This window comes from Manacus candei, unplaced genomic scaffold, assembly GCF_025592945.1.
Source record: "Manacus candei isolate 608988 ecotype Guabito, Panama unplaced genomic scaffold, ASM2559294v1 h1tg000084l, whole genome shotgun sequence".
Taxonomy (NCBI): domain Eukaryota; kingdom Metazoa; phylum Chordata; class Aves; order Passeriformes; family Pipridae; genus Manacus; species Manacus candei.
In genome coordinates this window covers 2,451,027-2,473,709 of record NW_026138132.1, presented here as the reverse complement: position 1 = coordinate 2,473,709, position 22,683 = coordinate 2,451,027, and the positions used below count along the sequence as shown (strand labels likewise).

General features: G+C 51.7%; 2 protein-coding genes across 2 annotated transcripts; one reads left to right on the top strand and one right to left on the bottom strand.

The window, feature by feature from the left end:
- Positions 1-3,586: 3,586 nt before the first annotated feature.
- Positions 3,587-9,234, top strand: NEFL (neurofilament light chain). The gene is made up of 4 exons (XM_051811854.1): positions 3,587-4,684; positions 6,429-6,553; positions 7,368-7,687; positions 8,645-9,234. Exons 1-4 carry the CDS (start codon positions 3,632-3,634, stop codon positions 8,818-8,820), a joined length of 1,674 nt encoding a protein of 557 aa, XP_051667814.1. The 5' UTR covers positions 3,587-3,631; the 3' UTR covers positions 8,821-9,234.
- Positions 9,235-14,318: 5,084 nt separating this feature from the next.
- NEFM (neurofilament medium chain) lies at positions 14,319-19,046 on the bottom strand. Its single transcript, XM_051811819.1, has 3 exons — positions 17,963-19,046; positions 17,569-17,693; positions 14,319-16,219 (listed from the first exon to the last, which is right to left on the bottom strand). The coding sequence occupies exons 1-3, from the start codon at positions 19,022-19,024 to the stop codon at positions 14,836-14,838; spliced, it is 2,571 nt and encodes an 856-aa protein (XP_051667779.1). The 5' UTR covers positions 19,025-19,046; the 3' UTR covers positions 14,319-14,835.
- Positions 19,047-22,683: the final 3,637 nt, after the last annotated feature.

The following is a 22,683-nucleotide window of genomic DNA, read 5'->3' as shown; positions in this document are numbered from 1 at the left end:
ACTGGAGGTTGATTTTTTAATTGGCAATGATTTATTCACAATTCCAGAGCACTGGGAAAGGAAATTGTTTAGTCCTCCTTTGCTCTGTGGAAAGTAGGATTATGCTGTGTGGGTACTCTTTGTGGGTGTAGGTACCATGCACTCATCTCTTTTTATATATCTCATTTTATATATTGTGTTGTACAACACATCAGAGCTACTGGATGAATGTTTTCAGCATCCAAATAAATCAAATCTAAATTATATCATTACATAAATAAATTAAATATGAATTAATTAAAGCAGGCACTGCCTGATTCCCCGCTCCCTCAAAGCTTTATGGAGTAGTAACAATCTAAAAAATAAAGGAAAACCAATGTTTTTGCTTTTTTTTACTTAGAACTGCTCCATTTTTGTGCAGGCACAGCTTCTGAAATAAGAGCAGGCTCCACCCTGCCACCCCCCTCCACCTCTCACACTTTGTGTGATTAAAAAAAAAGGCAAATCCCACTAGATTTCAATGCAATGGAGCAGAGGAAAAGGTGTGGACAGGGATGGTTTGTCCTGGAGTTGTTGCTTTTGCTTAGGCAGCAGGAGAATTTATAGACTCCTGGAATGGTTTGGGTTGGAAGGGACCTTAAAGATGATTTAATTCCAGTGGTAGGGACACTTTCCACTTGCTCCAGCCTGGCCTGGGACACTTCCAGGGATCCAGGGGCAGCCCCAGCTGCCATTCTATTCCTGTGTCATTCACCAGAATAATTTGCATTATTTGGGTCAGCCAGGCCAGGGGAGGTTTCCAAGGGGTGAACATGGACCTGGAGATGAAAGGGTGACACTCAGACCTCCCTGAACCAGCCAAAGAGCAGCTTTAGCTCCAGCAGATGGAAAGGGGCACAAGGAGGGGCTCAGCTCAGCTCCAGGGGCTGCTGCAGGTGAAAAGGGCACAGAACACTTCATTCTGCTTGGAACCAGCCCTGCCCTTACCCCATTCCTCTGCTCTCTACTGATACATTGATTTTTCTAACAATAATATATCAAGGGGCTTCATTATCCTCTGCATTATGGCAAAAAGCACTAAAATGGAGACAAAGGGAATTCAGAATTCAGTCAGCACTGCCCTGGCCCTGGAAATGCAAGGGTTGGGAGCAGGATGCCTCCAGTAGTAGTTCTTTTTTCTTTGTAGTAGCAAAGCTCCATCCTTAGCTCTGAGTCACAGGGAAACTCTACACTGCAGGGCTGTCTGCAGGCACACTCTGCCATCCTCCTGGCACACACTGCTGGCACAGAGGAGAGGCTTTTCCACTCCTTTGCCCTCCCTAAAGCAACATGAGGAAGGATGTTACCAGCCTGCAATTACAAAGCTCGTTTTCCTGTGACCTGAAGTGTTTTTACAAGTTGAGGTATATTATTTATTAATAAGTGATAGCATTAATAATTAAATCTCACACTCAAGCTGGTGTAGGGGTGATTAGCATAAATCCATTGGCACGAAATTTCAGTTTGTAGCAGTTGAGCATCTCAGAAAAAACCAGCAGCTCCCTGCATCCCTGACCAAGCCTGCTGTGAACCTTCCCCTCTACAATGTCTGTGTTGCTCATTTCTTCCCCTTTCAAACCCACTCTCTGCTGTATTATTATTATTATTATTTATGTATCAGCACATAAAACTCTGCCTGTGCTGCTCTGCTTTGCATATCCCATGTCTGAGTAACGAGGAGCTGTTGTGACATCCATGGATGCAGCTGGAATTCAGATAACACACTGGATGCAATTTGGAGCAGGAGCCTGGCTGGCAGTGCTTGTAGAGGGAGAGCAGCTCCACTGCTCTTCAGGAGGACTCTGTGGATTCACAAAATAAAATCTCTCAGCAGCTCTGCTGGGATCTGGTGACACTGAAGCCTCGAGGAGCTCTTGGTGCAGTTCATTCCATCTGGCAGAGCTCAGATGAAGAGGAGATTTCAGCTCTGTACCTCTGAGAGGCCACTGCCCTTCCCAGCTTAATAACCCTCATTTTTAAATACCCTGAAACTTCAGGAAGATGCCACACAACAGGTAATGTTCTGTTTGGGGTCACTAGAAAATAGTAGGGGACACATTAAACCAGCCCTGCTCTACCTTTAGGAAGTGACTGATATTAAGCAAACACTTCTTTGTGCCAGAAATACCCAAGTCCATTGCAATTAGTGACAGGCAGATTAATTCATGCACATTACTGAGTCCTCCCCCTTTCTGCAGGAACCCACTAAGCATTTCTGAGGTGTCTCTCTCAACAAATATCCCCCAGTCCACACCTACATTTATTCCTTGCTGGGGGAAACTCTGAAGAGTTTGCTTTGTAAAATGTTTGCCCTTCTGACTCAGGGAGATGAATTGTCACTGCCTTTTTGAGCATCCCATGCAGTCTGTGCTCAGCACATCCCTGCCTGCCTTCTGAGAAAGCTCCACCACAAAAACACTGCCTTGTTTTAATCCTTCTTTGAATCCACCAGTGGCTCCTAACCTGCCTCTGAGGTAGCTGCAATGCAGCTGTCCAGCTTTAATCTCTGTAGGAGCCAGATTAGGGAAGGATAAATGTCCAGTCCCTATGATCCCTGTCTCAGACACACTTGGCTCCAGGGAATCTCCAGGAACAGAGGAAGCCAAGCCAGGTAACCAGGTATTGATGTCTCCTACCAGGACTGAGAACCACCCTGTGTTTGCTGCTTCTTTCTTGTAATGAAAGAACAAAGAACAGAGCCAGGCTTCTCCTGGAAGTGCCCAAGGCCAGGTTGGACGGGGCTTGGAGCAACCTGGTCCTGTGGAAGGTGTCCCTGCCCATGGCAGGGGGTGGGACTTGATGGGCTTTAAGGTCCCTTCCAACCCAAACCATTCAGGGATTCTCTAATTAGCTGGTTATTAGGAACCACTTGTAACAAAGGACATGGGGAGGATGCAGGGGCTCGATGGGCTCTCGTGCCTTGCGGGAACTGCAAAATGAAGGGGAAAAAAATGCTATTTACACGTGTCTGGGGGTTCTGGGGTGCAGAGAGGGCTGTGTGTGTCCCCCCCAGCCTCACCGAGGGGACCTGGGACCTCCCCGAGGCTTCTGCCAGGGCGGCTGCTGGGCAAAGGGGGGATGAGAACACAGGGGGGCGTTGGACACAACCTGGGCGGCTTGGGGAGGGTCTGCAGATAGAGCTGAGGGGTGGTGGGTCCCGGGAGGGCTGAAAGGTGGGTCCGAGGCTGCCGCCGAGGAGGGCAGAGGCAGGTCGGAGCAGGGGCCGTTCCAGCGCAGCCCGACCACAGCCCCCCGTGCCTGCCGTGATGCCCAGAGCGCTCCGAGCATCGCCGCGACGAGAGGATGCTCGGAGCAACCCGGCGCGGTCCTGGCATCACCTCGGCGTGACGCTGCCCGGAGTGGTCCAGGCATCACCCCCCCGTGACGATGCCCGGAGTGGTCCAGGCATCACCCCCCCGCGACGATGCCCGGAGTGGTCCTGGCATCACCTCCCCGTGACGCTGCCCGGAGTGGTCCAGGCATCACCCCCCCGCGCCGCCGCGCTCCTCCCCGTCCCCGCCCGGGGGCCGCGCCCGCCCGCCCTCCCGGCCCATAAATAGCGGCGCCGGGGCATCGCCCCTCCGCAGAGCAGCGCCTCGCCCCCTCGGCAACCATGAGCTCGTACGGCTACGACCCGTTCTTCCCGTCCTACAAGCGGCGGTACGCGGAGAGCCCGCGCATCCATGTGTCGGTGCGCAGCAGCGGCGGCGGCTTCGGCTCGGCGCGCTCCGCGTACTCCAGCCTGTCCGCGCCCGTGTCCTCCGTGTCCGTGCGGCGCAGCTACGCGACATCCAGCGCCTCGGGCTCCCTCCTGCACTCGGTGGACAGCCTGGACCTGAGCCAGGTGGCCGCCATCAGCAACGACCTCAAGTCCATCCGCAGCCAGGAGCGGGCGCAGCTGCAGGACCTCAACGACCGCTTCGCCTGCTTCATCGAGCGCGTCCACGAGCTGGAGCAGCAGAACAAGGTGCTGGAGGCCGAGCTGCTGGTGCTGCGGCAGAAGCACGCCGAGCCCTCCCGCTTCCGCGCCCTCTACGAGCAGGAGATCCGCGAGCTGCGCTTGGCCGCCGAGGAGGCGACGAGCGAGAAGCAGGCGCTGCAGGGAGAGAGGGAGAGCCTGGAGGAGACGCTGCGGGGGCTGCAGGCGCGCTACGAGGAGGAGGTGCTGAGCAGGGAGGACGCCGAGGCGCGGCTGCTCGAGGTGCGCAAGGGCGCGGACGAGGCGGCGCTGGCGCGGGCGGAGCTGGAGAAGCGGGTGGACAGCCTGCTGGACGAGCTGGCCTTCCTCAAGAAGGTGCACGAGGAGGAGCTGGCGGAGCTGCAGGCGCAGATCCAGTACGCGCATCTCTCCGTGGAGATGGACGTGTCGGCCAAGCCCGACCTGTCCGCGGCCCTGCGCGACATCAGGGCGCAGTACGAGAAGCTGGCGGCGCGCAACATGCAGAACGCCGAGGAGTGGTTCCGCAGCCGCTTCACTGTGCTCAGCGAGAGCGCAGCCAAAAACACCGACGCCGTCCGGGCCGCCAAGGACGAGGTGTCCGAGAGCCGCCGCCTCCTCAAAGCCAAGACGCTGGAGATCGAGGCCACCCGCGGCATGAACGAGGCGCTGGAGAAGCAGCTGCAGGAGCTGGAGGAGAAGCAGAGCGCGGATATCTCCGCCCTGCAGGTCGGGGGGCTCGCGGGGCTCTCCGCGGGTCGGGGGGTTTGGGGCTGGCGGGGTCTCCGCGGGGGCGGGGGGAGATGCTGAGCAGGAGGGTTGGGGGTCTCCGCGGGTGAGGGGTCTGTGTGGTCCGTGTGGTGAGGGGGATTGGGAGTCCTGCAGGTGCGGCTGGCAGGGTTTGAAGGGTTCTGCGGGTGAGGAGGGGTGGGGATGATGGGGTTTGCAGGTGAGGGAGGTTGGGGTTGATGGGGTTTGCAGGTGAGGGAGGTTGGGGTTGATGGGGTTTGCAGGTGAGGGAGGTTGGGGTTGATGGGGTTTGCAGGTGAGGGAGGTTGGGGTTGATGGGGTTTGCAGGTGAGGGAGGTTGGGGTTGATGGGGTTTGCAGGTGAGGGAGGTTGGGGTTGATGGGGTTTGCAGGTGAGGGAGGTTGGGGTTGATGGGGTTTGCAGGTGAGGGAGGTTGGGGTTGATGGGGTTTGCAGGTGAGGGAGGTTGGGGTTGATGGGGTTTGCAGGTGAGGGAGGTTGGGGTTGATGGGGTTTGCAGGTGAGGGAGGTTGGGGTTGATGGGGTTTGCAGGTGAGGGAGGTTGGGGTTGATGGGGTTTGCAGGTGAGGGAGGTTGGGGTTGATGGGGTTTGCAGGTGAGGGAGGTTGGGGATGATGGGGTTTGCAGGTGAGGGAGGTTGGGGATGATGGGGTTTGGGGGTAAGGGTGTCAGGGTTTGAAGGGTTCTGCAGGTGAGGAAGGTTGGGGATGATGGGGTTCTGCAGATGAGGGGTGTCAAGGTTTGAAGGGTCCCCGCAGGTGGAGGGGGTTTGTGGGTTTCTGTAGGGAAAAGGGGCTTGGGGTTTACACAGTTCTGCAGCTGAGGCTGTCAGGGTTTGGAGGATTCTGCATCTGAGGAGGGTTGGGGATTATAGGGCTCTGCATGGGGAGGGATGAGGGGTTTGCAGGGTCCTGCAGGTCAAAGGGGTCGGGGTTTGTGGGGTCCCACAGGTGAGAGGGGTTGGAGCTCTCAGGAGTCTGCAGGTGAAAGGGTCAGGTTTGCAGGGGAAAGTCGTCAAGGGGATCCCAGAGATGCTCCTGCTGTACCTGTATTGCACACAAATTATCCCAAAATTGTAATGCAAAATGCCCCAGAGCTACCAATTATCAGTATAATCTATCATAGATCCATCTGATCCTGGAGATGGGACACTGCTTCCAGCTCGTGCCAGAGCAGTGTTGTGGATCTAAACTGTGAGGCATCAGAAAATCATGGTGCAAAATGTCCCAGAGCTATAGAGAATTGATCTGTATTCATTCATTCATTCATTAAAAACCCCACAGAATTATAGAATATCCTGAGTTGGAAGGGACACACGAGGATCATTGAGTCCAACTTGGTGGATCTCCTTAAAAAAAAAATAAAAAAAATGTTAAGTTAAAACTAGAGAAAGCACAGAGAGGCTAAAACCCAAATGAAATTATACACCAATTTCCCGTGTGCTTTAGCACTTGGATACCAGATAATTGGACTCTTTATGGTAAATAGCAGTGAAGTAAAAGGGTGTTGATACAGGAGTGGGAAGACCCTGCCAGGGAAGGCATTAAATGTTGCCTTTTTGGCTGAGGGTGGAGTGGGAGCTGTCCTTTTTTTTTATTTTTCTATCTGCTAGAGCAAGATCAAATTAATAGGATTGGAGAAATCCGTTGTAATTATTGATAGGCTTGGAAGAAATGAGAATTTTATGCTGTTGCACCCAACAGGACACAATCAACAAATTAGAGAACGAGCTAAGAACCACGAAGAGTGAAATGGCTCGGTACCTGAAGGAGTACCAGGATCTGCTCAACGTGAAAATGGCCCTGGACATCGAAATTGCAGCTTACAGGTATGTGGAAGCCAGAACTTGGAGCAGATCCCCCTTCTCTTCCAGACAATTCGTGTGACTTGTCATTCCTCCAGCAGAAATTTCCATAGATGGGTGTCAGAGTTTAATCAGGTCCTCTCTGGTGTCGTGTCCTTGGGAGAAACTGTGGTTTATTTTGGGGTTTTTTTGAGGTAAAATACTTCTTTAAAGCAAAATTTTTTAATGAGCTTTAATTTTTACCTCGGCAACACACGGTCTCAGTTCTCTGTCTTTACACATCAAAATATCTGTTCTGGGCTTAGTGAAGGGATTTTTGTGTCAGTGCAGATTTCTGGTTTTCGGAACAGAAGATCCCTCCAATGCTCTCGAAGAACAGGCTTTCTTTCCAGCCTGCAAATCTGCAAAGTAAAATATCTGGCAGCAGAACTGCTGCTAAATGGCTGTGAGGTGTTTTGTCCCCGCTGCTGGGAGGCAGCTCGAATGCTGAAGCAGATTTTCTGGGAATGCCACAAGGGGGAATCCTGAGAAAGCTGCCAGACGAGGGTTAGAGCTGCTAAACCTCAAATGGTCGGCTCTGCCTCGCTCTGTGAAACCCTGCAGGCTGCCAGAACACTCCTCTGACTTCCCCTGCCTGATTCTAGAGGGTTTTCCCTGTCTTTTCTAACAAGAAGTATAAATTCCCCCAAGATAGGCATCTCTGGAACAAATCATTCCAAGAAGGCAGAGTAGCATTGCCTCATGTTATTAATTAGGGACTAATTTTGCCCTCAAAGCATCCCAGTTTCTTGCTCCGTGGCTGGATCTGCTGCAGAATAACCAAGCCCTTTGTTACCAGGAAACTTCTGGAAGGGGAAGAGACCAGGCTCAGCTTCACCAGCGTTGGCAGCATCACCAGTGGCTACACCCAGAGTGCCCCCAGCTTTGGCAGATCTGCCTACTCGGGGCTCCAGTCCAGCTCCTACCTGCTGACAACCCGCTCCTTCCCCACCTACTACTCCAGCCACGTGCAGGAGGAGCAGATCGAGATCGAGGAGACCATCGAGGCTGCCAAGGCAGGGGAGGCCAAGGCAGCTCCTGCAGAAGAGGGGGAGGAGGAAGAGAAGGAGGAAGGTGAGGAAGAAGCGGGAGGAGAAGAGGCTGAAGAAGAGGAGGAAGGTACTTCCAGCTCCTTTCAAACCCCTTTCTGTTGCCTCTCAGGTCCCTTTCTTTCTCTCCTGCCTCTCAGGTCCCTTTCTTTCTCTCCTGCCTCTCAGGTCCCTTTCTTTCTCTCCTGCCTCTCAGGTCCCTTTCTTTCTCTCCTGCCTCTCAGGTCCCTTTCTTTCTCTCCTGCCTCTCAGGTCCCTTTCTTTCTCTCCTGCCTCTCAGGTCCCTTTCTTTCTCTCCTGCCTCTCAGGTCCCTTTCTTTCTCTCCTGCCTCACCCTGCCCGTGTGGGATAAAACTCAGAAATCCCAATTATTCATGATTAAACCTCTCCCTTTTCCTGCTCGTGGCAGGATTAACCATTTAAGCAGCAAAATCTGACTGTTGAGTGCCAAGATAAGGTGAAATGTCCAGTGTCAGGCAGGTGATAGGCTTCCAAAAAGCAGATTGATAAATGTTCAGGTGGCAGCAAAGCAGCACTCAGCTGTCAGACACCCTCAAAAAGGAGGAACAAGGACATCCTGAGCTAAATCTGAATTCCCAGAGAGCAGCCTGGAATAATGGGAACGTCAGCTGATGTCTGTGGATGGAATTAGTGGGGTCAGGGGGTGGCAATGTTTCATATCTGAAATGCACTGGTTGCCACTGAGCTATTTGAGGCATTTATTAGGATAAAGATGAATTCTAATGGTTAATTACAACTGAAGAGCAACAAGATTGCTCCTTGAACCCAAGTTTTTGAATAAAGCTTTAAGCAGTGAGTCCAGAATCGATATTTTTTCGAGGCCATGATGTTTTATGAAGTGTTTCAGTCCTTCTGAAAGGCAGGGTGAGCTGGTTGTGCAGTTTTGTTGCAGCAGGCTGCCAAAATGTGGGGGGTTAGAGGGTGTGCAGGTCCCCTGGCTCCCATTAAATTGGGATTGGTACATTCAGGTGAAATATCTTTTGGGGTTTTTTTTTGTCTTCTAAAGGTGCAAAGGAAGAATCTGAAGAAGCCAAAGAGGGTGAGGAGGAGGAAGGAGAAGGGGAAGAAACAGCAGCTGAAGAAGGGGAGGAGTCTCAGGAAACTGCTGAGGAGGAGAAGGAAGAGAAGGAAGAGAAAGAAGCAGCAGGAAAGGAGGAGAGTGAAGTGAAGAAGAAGGCTTGATTTTTTTAAAGGCAGCTTTGCTTTCCATCAGGCCGAGAGAATAAACGATTGACTGAGCTAAAATTGCAGTCCCACATATTTATTTCAGTGACCACTGGGGTTTAAAGTTCCTGATTCTGATGTTTCTCTCTGTGCAGAGTCTGAGTTTTTTGCTTGCAGAGCCCCCACTGGCTTGTTCCCCGAGTGCTGCATGGTCCATGGGCTCCACGGGTTGTCTTTTTCCTGGGGTGATCCAGAACTTCAACATTTAAAAATATTGGGGGGGGGGGAAGTAAAAAAAAAGAAAAAAAAAAGTCCTGGAAATGAAAGTTACCTTTAACTTGCATTTAAAAATAATTATGGAAACCTTGGGTGGGTGAAAATAATGGAGGCTTCAATAAGTGCAATAAAGCTAAGTCAATAAAGAAATGCTTACATGGAGTGCTGGTGTGTGTGTGTCTTGTGTCACTGATGCTCCTCAAAGGTTGATAAAGGGGAGTAAAACATTTATTTGAAATCTGTAGGACAGGATAGGGGGGTGCTTTTTAAATGTATACCCTGATTTTTGTGGTATCTATTTATTTTCATTGGCTCCCCTCGATGGCTTTGTCCAGAGAGAAAGGAAATCTATTTTTTATATACAAATTTTTGTGGTGTTCCAAAGGCATCTCCCTTTTCAGTGTTGAAAGAGCCATAAAGAAGATAATGATGGATGAAGTAAGCACTTAAGTATTTTCTTCCACATTTCCAAGCAAAAGAGCAGGAGAAACAAAAAGGAGCTTGGTCAAACCATTCAGAAATGCAGAAATTCCAGTAACTCCTGCTCAGGGAGTTCCAGTATCATTTCCTAATTTTCCCTCTTCTTTCCTGGGGTTTTTTTTTTGATGTTTTGGAGAACCAGAAGTAAAATAATTTTCAATTTCTTCAACTGAATCTCATTTAAATCTTCCTTTTTACCTTTTCCTTTCTTCTTCTAATGGAGATTTTTCTACCTTTCCTTTCTGCTTCTAATGGGGATTTTTCCACCTGCGATTGTGCAAATTTATCCCTGCCAAGCAGATTTTATTTTCCACCTCCAGGAGAGCGGGGCTGAGTTTTTGGGGGGAATTTACAGAGCCAGAGACTCTTTGTGATGTTTGCTCAGTGCTTTTAAAAGCTGCTGGGGGGATTGAGGGGCCAGATACTGAGCAGAATATTGAATTTTGGAGCTGGTTCTTGGGAATTCCCTGCAGTGTTCCATGAGGAAGGGATGGATGGCACTCAGCTGGGAGAAGGTTCAGCTTCTGAGGAGCAAAACAATCCTGAGCAGAGCCCATCGTGGCCAGAGCTCTGCTGAACAGCTTGGAGAGACTTTTTCCAAGGGCCTGGAGTGCCAGGACACAGGGAATGGCTTCCCATGGCCAGAGGGCAAGGATAGATGGGATGTGGGGAAGGAATTCCTCCCTGTGAGGGTGCCCAGAGGAGCTGTGGCTGCCCCTGGATCCCTGGAAGTGTCCAAGGCCAGGTTGGAGCAGCCTGGGCTAGTGGGAGGTGTCCCTGCCCATGGCAGGGGCTGGAATTAAATAATCTTTAAGGTCCCTTCCCACCCAAACCATTCCATGTGCTGCTTTAGATTGGATAGTTGAAGAAATTTTGGGTGCTCCTGGATCCCTGGAGTGTCCAAGGCCGGGTCGGATGGGGCTTGGAGCACCCTGGGCTGGTGGAAATTGTCCTTGCCCCTGGCAGGGATGGGACTGGATGGGCTTTAAGGTCCCTCCCAACCCAACCCCATTTCATGACACATCCAACCCACTCCTCCATCCTGCCTTTCTCCAAGCACTCTGAGCTTTTGAACTTCTCAACACTTGATTTTCCCTCCTCTCTCACATTTTGTTTTGCAGATAAACTCCCCCTTCCCTCAGCCCTTCTCATCCCCTCCACTTTTGGGAAGCAAAGCCCCTCCCAGGTGTCCCCGGGGACGCTCAAACCAGCCCCTTTGGAGCTCCAGCAGCAAACACACCTCTCCTTGCAGCCTTCCCCAGCCTCATCCCTGCTCCTTATGTTCCTTTGGATGTGCTGCAGCTCGGGGAGAGGTTTCCCAGCCCTGCAGGAGCCGTGAGTCAGCCGCAGGCAGGAGCTGCAGGCAGGGACGGGCAGCAGTGCCCAGCCAGGCTGGCACCCCCTGTGCCCGGGGGCAGGGCTGGCAGGGAGGCTGCACGAGTGGGTCTGTGTGTCCAGGTGCTCCCAGGGGCTCTGGGATGGATCCTGCTGCCAATCCTTGCTTCACCTTGGAAAAGCAGGAGCCTGCTTTGACGCAATGCAGTAAAAGCTGGCAGAGGGAGGCTCGGGAGAAACTTTAACCCCACTTGCAGCTGCCAGCAAAGCCAGGAGTGGCCTGGAATTCTGGGGGCAGGCAGGGGCTGGCTCAGGCTGAGATCTCATCCCACAAATGCAGGGAGGTCCTGGATGCTCCCCTGGAGATGCACATACACCCCCCCCCCACCCTAAACTCAACCAGGGGAACACCTGGGCAGGGAGAACATCCAGATTCTGGACCTTCTGGGGACTGAATGATGGACAATCCATCATTTGCTGCCTTCCTGGGTCAGGTAAAGGTGGTTTAACCCTGAACAGAGAAGGACTAAAGCCCACTTGGGGATGAGGAAAGCACAGACCCCGATGCCTGGAGAACATTCCAGTGCCTGACTCAGCAGCTCCCTGGCAAATGCACCCTGGCTGTGTTTTGTAACACTGCCCAGCTTGTTTCCACCTGGAACTTAGTTCTGGGACGCTGAAAATCTCTTCCTTGTAGCATCTCCACAACACAGCACAGTCCAAAGATCCTGGTTTGGAGCCCCCCAGCTCCTGAAGTCACACAGGGGACTTGATATCCCACCTTAAACAAGACTCATAAATCTTCACTCCAAATTCCTTTAATTATTGTTTTTCTCCCTTCACGGACTTTTGCATTATTTAACGAACTCCCCTGCCCGAAAATAATTATTCCCTTCACTGGTTGTGTGCAGTCTGAAGGAGTAATTGGTGCAGAACAGGCAAATGACATCCTATTTATGCATCTCTGCCCGGGAATTCTGCTCTCTTTTGAAACTGTTTGATTGCAGATGTCAGTAGACAAAAAAACCTCTTGGCACCATGAAATATTAATCAGTTCTTCGAGTTTTATAAACATTTAGAAGTGTGTTAACCGCTCGCTTATTTCTCTCAGGGTTTGGTGGAAACATTTGCAGGGGGAAATGGATTAAATTCACAAATTTTGTGTGTTAGAGCAGAGGGGGAAAAAAACACAGTGTGGGTGTAACTGGGGTATATTCTGGGGGAGAAAGGGGGGAGAAATGAGGATGTTGGGATAGATGTCAGTGGGTACCTCAGTTTGCCTCCCACCCAGGGGGGTTCCAAGGTGCAAACGGGAGCAAACCAACCCAGGTCCTCACTCCGGGGTCCCTGGAGTTGTGTCCTACCAGAACTGAGGAGAAAAAAAGGGGAAAAGAAGCCTAAAAATGAAACCCAGCCGGGTTGGGATCCCCCCTGCCCCACATAACCCACGTTAAGTGTTGCTGAGCTGCCACCAGCATTTAATTCCCTGGGCAAGGTGACCCTTCTCCATCTCTTCTGAAGACTCCCAACTTTCCATGCTGAAATTCGGGAGGTTGTAGCAGATTCTAGAACTCATTTGGAAGCACATAAACATCATTTTAGTGGAAATATTGGTCTCTGCTTTAGCTTTTGGGGTTTAATGGTGGCGTTCCCTCTGTCAGATCCAAGAGGAAAATAACTTGATGCTCCCAAACCTTTGGGAATTTCTGTGTTTTACCACTGAAAACAGGGGAGTGTGACTGGGCTGCTTGGCTTCTTATCCCTAAATAAAGGGATTTTCGTGTCCTGCACACACAGGGCTTCCACAACTGAGCTCAGGACAGAGGAGCTGCCACTTAATTTGCTAACTCTGCTTTAATTAACCCTCACTCAGCCCCCAAGCTGGCGAGCCCAGATTTCCATCCTCGATACCAGCAGGAGAAACATTCAGTGCTTTGCTACACAAAGACACTCAGAGTTTATTTAAAGGTTTGATCTGCTGTGGACTTTTTATCACTTGTCCAGTGAAGAACATGCAAATAAAAACTAGTTGATCTTCAATTATTGATAAAGAGTTGGAAGGCATCAAAATCATAGATTTCAATCAGACCCTCAATTAGTCAGAAAATTGAGGGCAGTCCTTGTCCTGAACCCAGGATTAAGGATTATTTGCATTTCTTTGTTTGTTATGAGAGGTGGGACATCATCCATGTTCTTCATTTTCTTCTGGAAGTGTAAAATAAACAGAATAGGAATCCCATAACAACTTATTGGTTCCCAAATGGAATTGGAATTGGGGCCTTCCTCTTCTTCCCTTTCTTTCATTTGTCTCCATTTATTTTCCATTTAGAGGGACTTTAGAGGCCCCTTTGATTGGCTTTGTTCTTAATAAAGCCAACCTGGAAGTGGCAGTAGAAACAGGCCAATACTCAGCAGGCCTTTCTATTGGAAATTAAAAAATGCTTTGCTTTGAGATTTGATTTTAGAATTTCGTGTTCAGCAGCAGATTGATCATTTGGGAGAATTAAGAAGGGTGTTCCCCCACAATGAATGCAAGAGGGGGCAAAATAATCAGAAATAACCCCTTTGGGATGACCTCAGAGTGCCTTGGTTGAGTTTCTTTAGTGGGTCTTTGCACACTCAAGTGACAAACTGGTGCCACACCCAGCTGTGGTTCACACAGGGGAAAAAAAAAAAATCAAGGAATTATTTGGAAATTGCCACATCTTTAAGGCTCCTCTTACACCTGGAGGTTGGTGTTGAAGGAGGAAAATGATACTTACAGCAGATTGTAAGAGTTTTAGACTTAACCCAGGCAGGATTGATGGCTTAGAGACCTTCCCCTTCCAAGGAAAAGGAGTTGGAACCCCCCAAGCACCTCCAGGCCAGACACAGGAGTTCAAGGGATTCCTCTCTCTCCTCCAGAAAACATGGATTGTGGCTTTTAAGTATTTAAACCAGTATTTGTGTTATTTTACAGGAAATTTCTTCCTCATCATATCCAATTTCTAAACCTTCCTGAATTCCTCAAAGCCCAACTCCTGGACAAAAAAAAAAAAGAGAATACTAAGAAAAATAAAATAAAAAAAGCAACCAAGCAGCTTTTCAACCCATCCAACTGCATTCCCAGTCAGGACAGAGCCCCAAAATTCAGGAAGGATTGGAATTTTGGAAAGAGAGCCACCAGACAAGTCGTGTTCTCAGTATTGACCTTTATTGAGCAAGAACTGCTGTGACTGTTTTACATCAAACAACAAAAGGTTGCGGACTGTGCATGTCAACAAGGTTCTCCCACGAGCAAAAGTCCACCCTAATTGCACCAGTGAGGTAAACATAATTATTTATAAGTAGCTTTTTTTATTATTATTATTATTATTATGAATTTATTTTTTTTTCTTAAGGCTAGGAGAGTTTTTTTTCTGGTTCTCATGAATATTCTACGACTGTTTTCTGTTCTGTTTTCACTTTTTTTTTTTTTTTTGGCTCAGTTGGTTCTTTGCATAATACATCTCAAAGCCATCCCTCAGATAACGTCCCTCCAACAAACAGCTCAGGAGATTCCAAAAAAAAAAAAAAAAAAAGAAAAGAAAAAAAAAAAGAAAAAGAGAAAAAGCTTCCTTTGTTGCACATTTCATCTCATGCACTATTATTAGCATTATATTTATTTTTTCCTTTTTTTTTTTTCTTTTTTTGCCATCCCCCAAGCTCCGTGGAGGGAGTACATCCTGAGCCTGCCTGCATGCATTCCCCCCCCCCTTTTTTTTTTTTTCCCCCCTATATTGCACGAAAAAAGTAAAATACTGTGTGTCTGGAGCCTCCATGAGAGAACCCGTTCTGCTTTTTCTGCTTTGAAGCCGTCACTCACATGCATTTGGCAGCTGTCATATGGCTTAACCTTTTGCACCGACCCAAGCTCTTGGATTTGGTTGAGATTTCAGCTATGGTTGGGCTCGTTTTTTTGTTTTATTCGGTCTCTTTGATCTCTTTTACTACGGCATGTGAGGTGACTTTCTCCACCTTCTTGGTGGACACCAGTTTCTCCTCGAAGCTCTCCTCGTGCTCCTCCACCTTCTGGGTGACGGTCACCGACTTGGTGACGAAGGTGGGCCCTCCGTCCCCTCCTTCCCCCGTGATCTTCTCCACCTTTTTGGTCACCACGACCTTCTCCCCCTTGTCCTCGATGGGACTCACGTCCAGGCCGTTGGTGACGACCCCCTTGTCCTCCTCCTCCTTCTCCTTGGACTCCTCTTCCTTCTTGTCCTCCACCTCCCCGTTGACCGCGATGTCCTCTTTCCTGGACTCCTTCTCGGCCTCGGCGCTGACTTTCGTGACCTTTGTGATGGTGATGGTCTCCTCCACCACAGCCTTGGCATCCTTGACTGGGGAGGGGGCTTTCTCCGGGGAGGGGGCTTTCTCTGGGGTGTGGGGCTTCTCTGGGGTGTGGGGCTTCTCTGGGGAGCGGGGTTTCTCTGGGGAGCGGGGCTTCTCGGGGCTCACAGGCTTTTCGGGCGTGCGGGGCTTCTCCGGGCTCGCCGCCTTCTCGGGGGAGCGCGACTTCTCCGGCGTCAGCTTCTCCAGGGCCACCGCCTTCTCCACCTTCTCCGGGGTGGCAGCTTTCTCAGGGGTGGCAGGTTTCTCTGGGGAGGTTACCTTTGGGGTGGCAGGTTTCTCAGGGGATGCTGCTTTCTCCTCCTCCTTGGCTGCTTTCTCAGCTTTCTCCACCTTCGCTTCCTTCGCCGCTTCCGCGGGTTTTTCCTTCGGGGCGGCCTTGGCCGGCTCTGTTACGGGGGATTTAGGGGGGGATTTAGGGGGTGACTTTGAGGGAGGTGTTTTGACCTTCTCTGCCTTTGCTGCCACCTCTTCGGCCTTGCCCTTAGCTTCTTCCTCCTCTTCCTCGGCCTCCTCCCCTTCTTCCTTTTCCTCGATTTCTTCTTTTTCAGAGCCACCTTCTTCCGCTGCGTCAGATTTTGCAGCTTCTTCTTCCTCCTCTGCTTCCTCTTCCTCCTTCTCTTCTTCCTCAGCTGCTTTCTCAGAAGCAGCCTCTTCCTCTGCAGCTGCTTCTTCTGCCTTTTCTTCCTCCTGCTCTTCCTGCTGTGCCTTGGCTGCCATTTCTTCTGCCATGGCTGCCAGGGCATCTTCCATTTCGGACTTCTCATCCTCCACCTTCGTCTCTTCGATGATTTCTTCTACAAACTTGTGCTGGACCTTCAGCTTTGGCGGTTCAATTTTTGTTTTCTGGATTTTGGTGGATGCTATTGTGACAGATGGTTGTCTGTGTGTGAATATGGGACCGGTAATGCTTCCAGAGAAGGCACTGAATCTTGTCTCTTCACCCTCCAGTAGCTTCCTAAGGGGATCAGGAGGAGAAAAAAAACAAGGAAGTGAGCATAAAAACCCAACATAAGGGGCAGCTGTTGGAATAACTGCAGCTGCCCCACCCCTGGAAGTGTTTAAGGCCAGGTTGGACGGGGCTTGGAGCAACCTGGGCTAGTGGAAGGTGTCCCTGCCCTGGCAGGGGGGTGGAATAAGATGGTCTTTGAGATCCCTTCCAGCCCAAACCCTTTCATGACTCTCTAACATCTCCCTGCCAGCAGGATGGAGGCAGTTTGCACGTGGAACATGCTGGAACTGGCCAGCACGATCCACGGCTCACAGCCCCAGCCCAGCTTTCCTGGAGCCTGGCAAAAAGCTCCTTTAGCCTGGTTTGCACAGTGCAGGGGTAACACCTTCAGGGATCAGCTGAAATTCAGCCTTAAAGGTCGAAAAAAATTAATGATGGCACAAATCAGCAAAATAACCAACTTCATGGGATGCATCATGACTTAGGCAAACAGGATTAGACCCAGCCAACAGACCCAAAGCAAATATCGTGGCTGAGCCCCTCAGAGCTGATCAGAGCCCATGTCCTGCTTCAGTAATTTGGGTGAATATGAGGGCTGGAGACTTTGGTTCAGCTAACTTTGGCAGTAGCCAGCTGTAGACCCTGGTGTCTGTGTGTCTGTCTGAACAACCTCAGGAATTTAAACAGAATTGGAGATGTTTGGGGGTTTTTTGTTTGTTTTTACTTTTCTTCTGTTCAAATGCACATTTGTCATCTAAGTCCGTGACCCAGAAAGATCAGCAGCTCTCCGATGAGAGCTCTGAAGAGACACAAAGGAGACTAAAAAAACCTGCCAGGTGATGGCAACAGCAAGCAACGTTCGGCTGCAGATCAGAGCGGGTGCCTCTGAAGGAAAGTTGAGCAAGAAAAGCAAAAGTGTTTGTGACAGGCAGATTAGCACTCCCCGCTTGAAACCATGATCAAGCAAGTGCCCTGTCTCTCCCAGGCGATAAAAGGGAATTCAAGTGACAAGCGCGGCTCGCTTGGCATATGCAAAGCAAACAGGAATTAAAAATAAACCCGTCTTTTGCTGCATCTTCTGTTTTTGCAGCCAAGGACAGAATGCGGCACAGGGGTGCCACTGCACTGAGTCACTGCCGTCCTGTGCCCACGGGGCTTGCTGGGAGCTTTGCCACTGATTAGCTGGTCCCTAATGACCTTCTGGGTTCTCACTGCTGCAATAATTTAGTCAAGCTCTAATTTCACTCGCGTTCACTGCAAGCAGGTATTTCTTATCTGTGGTAAAGCTTCCCCCAGCCAGCAGCATCTGCAGTGCTATTAATATTCCAGACGTGTCTGCAACGGTCCTACTGTACCTGTATGCAGCAATTTCAATGTCCAGGGCCATCTTGACATTGAGGAGGTCCTGGTATTCCCTCAAGTGACGTGCCATTTCCCACTTCGTTCCTCTGAGCTCGTTTTCCAGCTGGTGAATCGTGTCCTGCAAGGGGGACGCAGAAAACCTCGGTGACACGGGCGTTCGCCTCCCGCGGGGACAAAGTTGTCGAAAGGGACTTTTCGAAACTCTCCCCGCCGCTCTGGGAGGCAGGGCCGGGATGGGAGCCGGACCCACCCGCTCCCGCCGCCCTCCCCGGCATCCTCCTCCCCCGCTCCCGCATCCCTCGCCGCGGAGCCGGCGCCGCGCACCTCCCGCATCCCCCCCCGCACCCCCGGCGGGCCGGGGGCAGCCCGGGGCCGCCTCCCCGGTACCTGGTAGGTGGTGAGGTCGTTGTTGTGGCGCTCCTCGATGTCGCTGAGCTGCCGCTCCAGCGACTCCTTGGTGCCGCGCACCGACTCCAGCTCGATGCTCTTGGACTGCAGCTGGCGGCGGTACTCGGCGATCTCCTCCTTGGCGGAGCGGATCGCCTCCTTGTTCTGCTCGGCCGCCTCCGTGAGCTTGGCGTAGCGGCACTTGAACCACTCCTCGGCCTGGTGCATGTTGTGGTCGGACTGGCACTCCAGCTGGGCGCGGATCTCCTTCAGCGCCGTCGTCAGGTCGGTCTTCAGGTAGTCCTTCCTCTCCACGGTGGCGTGGGACGCCTGGAGCTGCGCCAGCAGCTCGGCCACCTCCTCCTCGTGGTTGCCCCGCAGGAAGGCCACCTCGTCCTGCAGCGACTGCACCTTCTTGTCCAGCTCCGCCCGCATCAGCGAGGCCTCCTCCATCTCCTTGCGCAGGGCGCGGATCGTCGCCTCCGTCTCGTCGCGCAGCCGCGCCTCATCCTCGAAGCGCTCCCGCAGGCGCTGGATGTCCTCCTCGATGTGCTCCGAGTCCAGCTGGATCTGCGCCTTCTCGTGGCTCACCTGCTCCAGGGCCCCGCGCAGCTCCCGCAGCTCCTGCTCGTAGGCGTCGCTCAGCTGAGCCCGCCCGGCGTGTTTCTGCCGCAGCGCCGCCAGCTCCGCCTCGATCTCCTTGTTCTGCTGCTCCAGGTAATGCACCTTCTCGATGTAGCCGGCGAAGCGGTCGTTGAGCCCCTGCAGCTGCTCCTTCTCGTTGGAGCGGCTCAGCTTGAGCTCGGCCGCGCCGTTGAGCAGCGAGGACTGGCTCACGTCCAGGCTGTCGGCGGAGCTCAGCACGGTGGAGCCGTAGGCGGCCCGCGGGCCCCCGAGGTTGGGGCGCTTGTAGGAGGAGGACACGGTGCTGCCCGAGCCCCGCGACCACGACTGCGAGCGGAAGCCGCTGGACGGGGAGGCGCTGGCGCGGCTGTAGGTGGCCCGGGTCTCGGTGACCCGGCGGTACGAGGGGTTGCCCAGGGGCTCCATGGTGTAGCTCATGGTGGGGGCGCTGGGGGCGGCGGTGCGGGGCTGCTCCGGCCGCCGCCGCCCCTTATAAAGCCCGGCCGGGCGGCTGCGGGGCGGCCCCGCACACGTGTGCGGGGGGCGGCTCCCCCCGGCCCGGCCCCGCGCCCGCCCCCCGCCCCGCCCCGGCTCCCCCGGCCCTTCCCATCGCTCGGCCCGGCTCCCCCTGCCCGGCCCCGGACGCCCCCCGATGCCCCTTCCCCACTGCCCCTTCCCTCACTGCCCCCGCTCCTTTCCCCCCTTCCCCTTTCTCTTTTCCCACGGCTCCTCCCTCCCTATTGCCCTTCCCGTTCTCCCTCGGCCGCGCTCCCCCCACTCCCTCCTTTCTCCCTCCTGCTCCCCCCTTTCCCTTTCCCCTGTTCCTTCCCTCTTGCCCTGCTCCCTTTCCCCCCCTTCCCTAGGCCATCACCCTCTTTTTTTCCTTCCTTCCTTTCTTTCCTTCCTTCCTTCCTTCCTTTCTCTCCTCCTTCTTTCCTTCCCTCCCTCCTTTCTTTCTTCTTCCCTTTCTTTCCATCCTTCCCTTTCTTTTCTCCCTCGCCTTTCTATTATTTATTCTTGCTTTCCTTGCTTTCCCTTCTGTTCCTTATTTTCCGCCTTCCTTTCATTTCTTTTCCCTCTTTTCTCTCTCTTTTCCGCCCCCCAGCCCCCCCTTCCCGCAGCGGCCGTGGCGGAGCGGAGCGCGGGGGTCGCACAGCAGGGTAGGGCCGGGGGTCGGGGGCCGGGATTTTGGGATTGGGGGCCGGGATCTGGGCTTGGGGACCGGGAACCGGCGGCTGCATCACCACGGACAGCTCCCGCCGGGAGCGCGGAGGGGGGGGGCGGGGGGACCGCCCTTCCCGGGGGGGTTTCAGGGGTTCCATCACTCAGAGGGACCCCAGGATGTGTGGGAAAGGTCCAGCCCCTCCTGTCCCCCCTTCCCCGGGCGGGGTCTGGCGTGTGAAGGTCGCGGCGAGCGGGGGGAGGCGGCGGCTCTGCGGCACCGGGCACTCCCCGCGCCGCTTTTGGGGGCTCTGCGGGAGCAACGGGGGGAAACCCTGGCAGGGCTGGAGCAGCGAGAGTTTGGAAGACACCCCTCAACCCCCCCCGGCATCCCAAATCCTTCATATCTTGATTCTTCTCCCCTTCTCCTCCTCGCTCTCTTTCCCTCCCACTCCCGGTTCTAACGCTTGGTGCATTGCTCAGGAATAAATTCGTCTTTGAATCCGTGTTAAAAAACGATGTTTACACGATCAAATGTACTTTGTATGGGCTGCGTTACCGTGCCTGGCCACCAGCCAGACTCTGAACTCCTCTTGGAGGGATTACAGCTACGGGGGAAAATGTTTAGTAAGCTGCAAAGAGAGAGAAAAAAAAAAACCAACACAACCAAAAGCCAAAAAACCCCCAAACCTGCTGGTGCTAGAAAAATCCCTGCCACAGCTCCCCTGGCAAAGCAGAGGAGCGCTGAGGGGGGAGAGTTAACTCGTCGGTCGGGAGGTGCTGAAAAGGGTCTGTCTGTGCTCACAGCCTGAATTTTTCAGCGGGTTGTCCCAACGGGCAAAACGCTCCTCAAAAATCGCCTCGGTGCCTTTAGCCTGGGACGGGCACAGGCGAAATTCCCGGCTGGAGGCGGCTGTGGGAGAGTTAGGGAAGTCTGAGGGACAGGGTTAAACTTTGCGAGCACATGGAGCATCGCACCCCTCTGCTGGCTCATTAATATGATGCTGTCATAGGACTGCAGCACTGCAGTCGGAGCAGGACTCGGAATTAGCCCCGGAGCTGCTGCCTTGCATTTGCAACCACGGGCAGCTCCAGCCGCTGCTCAGCCTCTGGAATTTCACATTATAAACGCAGGGAAGAGGCTTTATTCTAATGATGCAATCACGGGTGCTAAATCTGCTCCATTAATTTTGCTCCAAGTTTTCTCCACAGGCACAAACCATCCCTTTGGACTTCATTTGGAAGTCAAAACAAAATTACTGCCTATTAGGGCATTGCATTTTGTTTCCTTTTAGGAAAAGGATATGCTGTGATCTGGTTTATTAATGTTTTTTTCCCCCCTGGTAAGTAAAGACTGTGAGGGGGGAACAGATCCATGTTTTACACATATGGAAAACTTACTGTAGAAGAAAACACATGGATAACAGAGGTGCTTGGGAGCTTTTATTATCCATTTAATCTTCTGAAAACAAGGGAATGGTGTTGAACAGCAAGTAAGGAGGGGCATATGGAACTTGGTAATAAACCTCCCTTTCATTAAAGACCTCGATGTTTTAAATCCAGGATGCAAAATAAATTGTTGCTTTATAATCAAGCAGTGACAGCATTTGACTTCTTTATTTCATACTGAGATGCAGCAATGCAAACTTTTACAGAACAAACACAAGACCTCTCCTAAAACGTGTGGGTCACCTTAAAAATCGAGATATTTAGAGGAGGGAAAAGTTTGAATTCACAGAGGAATTTGCAAGCAGAGACAGAAACCCTCCTGAAACAAAAACCACGTTGTTTTAGTTGCAAACCCAGCCTTGCAATGGGGAGGTGCAGGTGGACAGAGCTCCTGCTCCCTTATCCTGAAGGTGATCTGAAGGTTAAAATGAGTCAGGGAAATCAGCCTGAAACGTTGCCTTATTTCCCAAGAGATTTCTGATCCCCCCTTGGGAGATTTTGGAAATGCAGCCCCATATTTCTGCTTCTGGAGAACTTTTTTTTTTTATTATTATTATTGGCCTGGGAGTTGAAGAAACACTTGGGAGCAAAGATGTCTGGGCTTGGAGGCAGGAGAAGGGAAGGAAAGGGGCGACTCCCCCGGAGTGGGAAAGCAGCAGCAGCCCTTTGAATCTTGATTATTCACTATTGACAAACCTGCAGCAAAGAAATGCTACAGGAGGGCGAGACTGAGTCCTGCAGCTTCCTTAAAAAAAAAAAAAAAAAAGGGAAAAAAAGGGAAGAAAATGCAGGAGGTGGAGTAAGACAACAGCCTGAATGCTTCCAGGGAGAGGAGATAAAATATGGGCAGTGATAATGAATTCACTAGAATATCTTAAAAAAAAATTAATCAGATGAAGAGAATAAAAGGGATTTGGGGTGGATTTTTTATGTTATGGAGAGGTAGCAGAAGGAAGGCAACTGGGCAGATAATGCAAAAAACATTTATCAGCTTAAAGGGTGTTGCTAAGTCACTGCCTGCTTTTAATATAAGCCTGATTTAAGCTTAATCTTAAGGAAATTAAGCCTAAATGGGTCTCAGTGATATCCATGCAAGGAGGGCAAACAGGAACATCAGCAGGAATTTTGTCAGAGTGGAAGAAAAGGCAGGAAATCAGAATTTGGTTCACTTTTCTATTCCATACCACGGAGTGATGTGAACTGGTGTGACCCTCCAAGGCCCGGGATTTATAGTGATTTCTGCCAGCTGGAGACCTTGACACCCTCAAACCTCCTTTGGTCACCCTAAATTTCGGATAAATAACGCCCCAGGTAATCAGCTGGTGGAAATTGGGCTCATTCCAGCTGAGTCAAGAGGGCAAGGACGGACATTTGAGCCCAGCTGAGCCCAAATCCTGAGAGTATTTCAAGAGAGACAGCTAGGGATGAAAATACCGGGATTTATGGATTCAGGGCCTCGTCCTGGGTGGTGTTGGATGCTCCTTGAG

Excerpts from the sequence above, each read along its gene's own strand:
- NEFM (XM_051811819.1), bottom strand. The coding sequence starts at position 19,024 with ATGAGCTACACCATGGAGCCCCTGGGCAACCCCTCGTACCGCCGGGTC. Across the intron at positions 17,694-17,962 it reads ACGACCTCACCACCTACCAG|GACACGATTCACCAGCTGGA; the intron begins GTACCGGGGAGG and ends TCCCCCTTGCAG. Across the intron at positions 16,220-17,568 it reads ATTGAAATTGCTGCATACAG|GAAGCTACTGGAGGGTGAAG; the intron begins GTACAGTAGGAC and ends TGATCCCCTTAG.
- NEFL (XM_051811854.1), top strand. The coding sequence starts at position 3,632 with ATGAGCTCGTACGGCTACGACCCGTTCTTCCCGTCCTACAAGCGGCGG. Across the intron at positions 4,685-6,428 it reads CGGATATCTCCGCCCTGCAG|GACACAATCAACAAATTAGA; the intron begins GTCGGGGGGCTC and ends TGCACCCAACAG. Across the intron at positions 7,688-8,644 it reads GGCTGAAGAAGAGGAGGAAG|GTGCAAAGGAAGAATCTGAA; the intron begins GTACTTCCAGCT and ends TGTCTTCTAAAG.